The 6,836-nt window shown below is 40.7% G+C and overlaps 1 protein-coding gene across 8 annotated transcripts in view; it reads right to left on the bottom strand.

Moving 5' to 3' along the window:
* mast3a (microtubule associated serine/threonine kinase 3a) overlaps positions 1-6,836 on the bottom strand; it is an 85,116-nt gene that overhangs the window by 70,238 nt on the left and 8,042 nt on the right. For 7 of the 8 annotated variants that reach the window (XM_015019240.1, XM_015019243.1, XM_015019238.1 and 4 more), the window contains exons 3-4: positions 2,313-2,401; positions 1,560-1,632 (exon numbers count right to left, since the gene is read on the bottom strand). In XM_015019240.1, the coding sequence (XP_014874726.1) occupies positions 1,560-1,632; positions 2,313-2,401 (162 nt within the window). Of the gene's footprint in view, positions 1-1,559; positions 1,633-2,312; positions 2,402-5,175; positions 5,613-6,836 lie in introns of those variants that run through there. The other variant, XM_015019239.1, reaches the window with a different exon arrangement.

The raw sequence follows: 6,836 nt of genomic DNA, 5'->3' as shown, positions 1-6,836 counted from the left end.
GTTTTGCAAATAGATCAAAGTTTAAACTGCTATTGTTGTACATCTTTTATCTGGTCATTTTGTGTAATATTTAACAACTAGAAAATGGCACAGAAGAAGAATATTTTTCCACTCTGATTGGTTGCTCTTAGGCCTACCGATTTTAAGTTGAATGTTCATTGCATTTTTTGTAGACACCTGTGAATTCCTATTCACATTGCTTATTTGTTCTCTGGGAAATTATTTTTGATGATAAATACAGAAACAAGCATAAAAATCAAAACATCTACAATAGTGATAGTAACATTAATAATAAAATAATTGTCAGTGCAAAATAGCCTACAAATTCTTTGGTGGGGGGCGGTGAGGGACCTGGATAAAGGCTGGGGGGGCGCTGGCCCAAAAAAGGTTGAGAAACACTGGTCTAATTGCCCAGCAGCTTTTTTGCAAATTTGAACTGGTGACCCAAAACTAGACGCTAAAATAAAAGTAGATGCTAGGAAGTTTCCCAGCATTCTCTGTTGAAACATAGGCTTACTGTTTATTAGAAACATGCAACTACATAAAGCTCCTCTCATTAGTTATTTTTATTGCACTAAAACATGACTTTCCTCTCTGCTTAGGCAAGCCAGCACATGTACAGCTAATCAGTGCTAGCATAACATAATCACAGCAGAACTTGTGTGAGTACAAAACCAGAACAGCTGGCGTTGTGGCAGGCTGTGTCCAGGAGAAATTTAATACTGAAATTTAATCTGCCACTCAGCTGGCTGAAACTTTCCCCTCACTACAAGAAGCACAAATTTGGAATTCTGGAAATATATTAAAACGCACACTGGCAAAGTGTCAAAAGTTAAAGAGCCCCACCCAACAATGTTGGCAACCCTGTTTAAATCTATAGTTAAGAAGTAAATACCATCCAGCAGATATTTACTTCTGCTAGAAGTAAATATCCAGCAGCAAGTCTATACCAGAGCAGATAGACTTTTTTATGTTTGCTTTTTTTAATACACTATTTGTTAAGTATTGTCAACAATGTCTTACAATAACAACAGGTTATCAAGTTTTTCTATGAGGGAACCCTGATTCATATTCCTCATACCATGACCATCTCATGCTGGATCTAGCCTAACAGACTTCATTGCTAATATGAAACAGGACTGATTCCAAACAAGTCCTGCCAGAACCGTGAAGTTCCACGGAAACACTGCCAGCTGCTCATTGGTAAAAAGCTATTATCCGCAAGTTGAGAAGACGAGGAAAAGGAAAGATCTGTGTAAAAGAGAAGTGTAGCATGGCCATGTGATATGAAAGCCAGCTAACTTTCTTTGGAAAATTTGCATGAAACCATCACCAACCAAGAAAGGAAACCCTGTGTAGTGGTAATGGTGACGACTTTATATCTTCTGATCGATCAGCTAACACTTTTGTCTGGTAAGCAACACAGGGGTAATTTTACCAGTGGCTTCTTCTTGAATCAATTGGTTGATTCCCAATTCCCAGTTTGAACTGTGAGAAAATCTGCTGCTGTGATGTGGATTTGCTTAAGTGGAATTGAACAATAAAAGCATCTGATTTACCTGCGGGCGAACTGGAAGTTGGAAGAGGTGCTAGTGGAGATATTCCTGGGGCTTTCTGAGGGACTGCTTCCAGCTGGAACAGACACATCAAATCTTACTTAAAGGGGCAGTATTATGTATTTTCCAGGCACACAGTGCCATTTTATAGCACAATCAAGTAACTATGTTAACTTCAGTTGTCATAAAAATGCTATGTGGTAGCAGTCCAGCTAGTCCAGGGGTGCCCAAAGTCGGTCCTCGAGGTTCCGGCATCCTGCACGTTTTAGTTCTCTCCCTGGTTTAACGCACCTGCATCAAATGATGGCTTGTTAGAAGGCCTAAGAACATTGACATGCTGAAAAGGTTTATATTACCACCAGGGAACTAAAACATACAGGATGCTGGCCCTCGAGGACCGATTTTGGGCACCCCTGAGCTAGTCTGAAGGAGCCGAGTTGCGGGGGAAGGGCTCTGTGAGGCAGGATCTCAGCTTGGAAACTGCAGCTTTAACATTTGTTGATATTAAGAAAAGCTACATTCCAACCATATTTACATAAGTTAACCAGCTAAATTTGTGAGCAAAAGTGTGTTAAAGGAAGTTATGAAAAACAAGATAATGAGAAAGGGGAACCCTTGTCATGTTTTCCTAAAGACACATGGAATCAAAACAAAGCTGAGGGAGCATGTATGCGACAGCACACATCAACGCCTCAATCCATTCATTCCAGACTGCCAAACATTAACGTGCACAAGGTAGAGTAGATAAACGAGTACCTGTTGCGAGATGAAGAGGTGAAAGAGGTCGCGACAGGGTGGGCGACGGAGTCCCGACCGCCAAACTCCTCCTCTTGTTGTTACGGGAACTGAGAGAGAGCAGGGAATCAGGGAGGAGAGATGAGGTTAGCTCATGGTCCGCTGATGATCAACAAGTAGCATGTGGTGCTCACTAGTCTTATCAGCACAGCAAAATAAAACGGCGTCAACCTATGAACTGAAGTGAGTTATGGTGATAAGGGAAACACCAGGCGTTTTATGACACCTGCAATTACATTTATAGACATGCAAAACTGGAGAACCAATATAATCATTGGTATCTCTTAATGGGCTACAATGAAGCCTATAACAGCGTTTTTCTGAGAAGCATAATTCGATATACGAATAATGAAAAAAAAAAAAAAACAATATATATGGTAGCAAAAGAGTGTTTATTTTAGCTGAAGTAACCCACCCAGATTTAGTCCCATTAAAATCCTGACCCAGTAACCTTAAGATCAAAAGTGACTCTGTCCACTTCCTGCATGACTCCGCTGCATGCTCTGCCTGCAGGCTTTGTAACACTTCATAGAAACTGCAAATTAGCTCTTTGTACATTAGTCCTCATCTCACTTACAATTCGTTTTAGCTTGGGTATAATTCGTGGAAAGAGGCTGGGTGTAATTCCATGTTGCTTTCTGCTCCTTATCCTGGCAATGCTGACTTTCTTTCAGTCTGGCGGCAATCTAAAACTACTGAGCCAACGAGATGTTAACAGAGTCCGACGTTTCTGGGTCGGTGCCGAGGCAGATTCAGCCACTTATGTGGCCTCGACCCCAAAAAGGTTGGAGAAAAATGAAGCAATCAGGAGCCTGAGTTTGCCTAAGATTTGTTCCAATTTTATTCTTATCAGACAAAATAAACAAACAGTCTGTCCTAATAAAGAAACAGACAAGAATGTGCAAAAGTAGCAGTGCTGTATCACACCCAGACCATGTGAGCAGCTAGCACTTCCAGGTCTGTTTGCATTTGGACACAACACTGGACTGTGGGATCCTCACAAAAGGCCAGTAACGTTAGAGATATGAGTAAAATGTCAGATTTGATTAGTAGTGGATCTGAACCCATACTTTAGCACACCTCAACAACTCTCACTGTCCACAAAGGTGAAGCAGCAATTCTGTAGGAATCACTGGATCGCATCATTTTATGATACAAACCTGGCTCAAAATTACTGCTGAAAATCTTTGATGAAACAATGACTATTCCCATGTGCCCTGCTAATCAAACTGCTTCTATACAACACACAGGTCTTGTAATAGAAAAATCACATTTTACTCAGTGAAAACAAGCAGATAAAGAGGACAGAACAATGAAAAGGTTCTGGAATTGTGGCGCTCATAGTGGCTCTGCTGTGTTAGTTCTGATTTGTTCTTTTTGTTTGACTTTTTTTGTTGTTGTGGTGTTGCATGTTTGGACAACCTTTCTTCTAGTTTTGGATGCTGCGCAGATTGAAGGAGTCTGCTCTCATTGTAGGAGCAGCTAAAGCTAAAATAATACCTGAACTTTGACCCCAGAGGAGTTGAAAAGAAAGCTTCGTAGATGCAGAGAAGGGAGAGAAAGAGGAAGTTCAAACCATCTCTTCTGTCAATCATAACACGTAAGGATCATATCCAAGACTCCATCTCTAAGCTCGGCTTTCTGGCCGTAAGTCCAGACTGAGATTTAAGAAGGAACAGCAAAACCAAATGAGGTGGATTAGCAGCACTGGCCATCTGATGGTCTCCTCCAGGACATTACTGTGGAATATCGTCTCCACTGCCTAGATGCTGAGCTGTTAACATAAGGTTGTCATACAGAAACGGTCTTCAGTCAAAGGTCTCTTCTGATACGTTGCAAGACTGACTGCTACCACAGATCCTTTCTGCCGATAGCATCTTCATCCACATCAACTCTTTGAAGATACTTGGATGATGTGATTTATGACATTTAATTTTCCGTTGGGACAAATAAAGTATTCTTTCATTGAATACAGTTGGCCATATTCAAGGAACTCCCAATGTTTGCCTAGTGTGATGTCACCAGAGGCGGAGGGTGAGGAGGGCAGACTTTTTCTTGAATGGATAATGATTTATAACACAACAGCAATATTAACAGAAAACCATGGCCATGGCATGTTGGTCAGAAACTACTTTTACAATCTAAAAGAGAGATTGGAAAGAAAAATAGGGGTGGTATCTTTAAATTTGACGTTTGTGTCTGCTTGAAGTAGGGAGCTCTATTTATTATCTGCAGTTTATAGAATCAATAATTTGCATTGGATGATGAAATCTAATAGTTCTAGAGGTAACTACAACAGTAAATACAAAGATGAAGAAACATAGCAGGGATAATGACAAAGAGGATCCTCTATAGATCCTCTCTTGTTGACAAAGGCAGGCAGGTCCTTCAGGCATTACGGGCCAGTCTGTTAAGGTTGATCGCATTTACCTGACAATTAAAAGCCAAACTACATTCTCTAACCGCATCAACAACGGATATCGACCAGCTCTCAGTCTTGGTGTCGCTTTATGAGACAGCTGGCAGCAGACAATGCAGTCCGTCTGTGTTAAACACACACATGCATAAACACACACACACAAGTCCTAACAGGCCACGTTTCTGCGTAGGAAACAAGATCTAGGGCGGATGTAACCGACACTGAATGACTCCCAATAAACGTCCATTTGATAAATGTAGAAAAACACTGAAGAAATGGTAAAAATACTGCTTTTGCATGCTGTGAATTGGCTAAGCGTTCAACAATTGGCTTGTAAATACAGTGCAGCAGCGCTTCATAAAGACCACCACGTATTTATATTCCCAAACAGCATTCGTTCGTTACCTTTTCGACCTTCTCATCATTGCTCCAGTCACAAAACTGGTTTTGTAGCTGGGCAGAACGGTCCAGTAGTAGCTTTGGTCGGACATATTGGTGGTCACAGATAAAGCCAGTGAAAATATGAGAATCAGTGTCTTCTCATTAGAGAGGGAGCATCATGTTTAACAGTCTCTCCCCGTGACTGTGTTGCTGGCTGTGGTTAGGCCACTACGCAGAGTCCAACAGCGGAAACTCCATTCAGCTCCTGGACAAACTGACCCCAGACCCGCGGCAGGGCAGCTCGCTTCTCCTGAGTGACTGGAGCGGCCATGTCCGTTCAGCTCAGTTTTCTTCTCGGGAGCAGAATTTCAGTAACGCCGTTTCTGTCCTCCGAGAAATGCAGCATCATACAGCGGTAGGTCCGTCAGCTCGGAGAGGGATACAAACTTTCCTTCAGCAGCACAGTTCTCTGAACTGCGCAGCCGCGAGAACAGGAACAACGGGGAGGCGGGACTAGTGGTGCTTTCAGGAGCTACTAGAAAAACTGGATTCACCACTATTCAACAAAATATGAATCGCGCAAAACAGTGTTCTTTGTAATTTTGTATTTTTGTGGTACACAAGCTTTACGAACCCACAGATCTTAACAGCTAAAATTATGGCTAAAATGATGTCGAGATTACATGGAAAGCTAGACGTAAAAGGTTTATAGCTTTGAAATCCTCAAACGTCCAAGAACACTGAAAGTTACTTTTTATCTGGATAAAAATGGCAGAAGTCTTTGCTCCATACAACTCATATTTATCATAATTACCTTATAAACAGTCTCTTACTAAACTATTCATCCCCAAAAGCATTTTTAGATTTTCTGTCATAAACAACTCTGACTAAAACAGATTAAAGCAAAGTAGTATTGTTATTATTAATTATGAATCTGAAAAGTGGGGTAGGTATATACATACTCCCTCAATACTGTGTAGAACAATATTTGCAGCAATTATAACTGCAAGTCTTTAAGGCTTGATGTATCTAGAAACAGATGTTCTTTTACACAATCCTTCCAAAATACTTGTAAATTTGTCACATTGGATGGAGTGTGTCTGTGACATCAAAATTAAGTCTTGCCAAAGACGAAAAACTGGATTTATGTCTGAGCTTGAACTCAGTCATTTCAGCAGATGAATATGTAATCTAAACCATTTCAATACCGTTCTGGCTGCATGTGGAACTTTGTGTTGCTGAAGGGTGAACCGACCCACAGTACAGGTATCTGTATCCTCTGACATGTTTTCTTCTGTATGCCCTGTATTTAGCTCCACCTGTCTTATTTTGAGCAGTTTCACTTTCCCAGCTGAAGAAAAACATTCCTATTCCATGATGCTGCCACTGCCATGATTCACCATCAGGAAGGTGTGCAGTGTTCATTTTCTGCTGCACATAATTGTGTATATTTCCATGCTCGTTCCATTTTCAAATAATGGGTGACTGGATGTTTAGATGGAACAGAGCTGCTGGTGATATTTTCAAAAGCTAGAGATAAAGTTTTATAATATAACCCTGATTTAAACTTCTCCACACTTTTCTCCCTGACCTGTCTGCTGTGTTTTTTGGTCTTCATTACGCTATTTGTTCTCTAAAAAAAAAAAAAAAAAAAAAATTTTTTAAAATAAAAAAATCAATGTGTT

Source organism: Poecilia latipinna, unplaced genomic scaffold (assembly GCF_001443285.1).
Source record: "Poecilia latipinna isolate Pla-1442-1.1 unplaced genomic scaffold, P_latipinna-1.0 Scaffold2393, whole genome shotgun sequence".
Lineage (NCBI taxonomy): Eukaryota > Metazoa > Chordata > Actinopteri > Cyprinodontiformes > Poeciliidae > Poecilia > Poecilia latipinna.
Note: the sequence above shows the minus strand (reverse complement) of the source record. Positions and strands in the feature narration are given on the sequence as shown.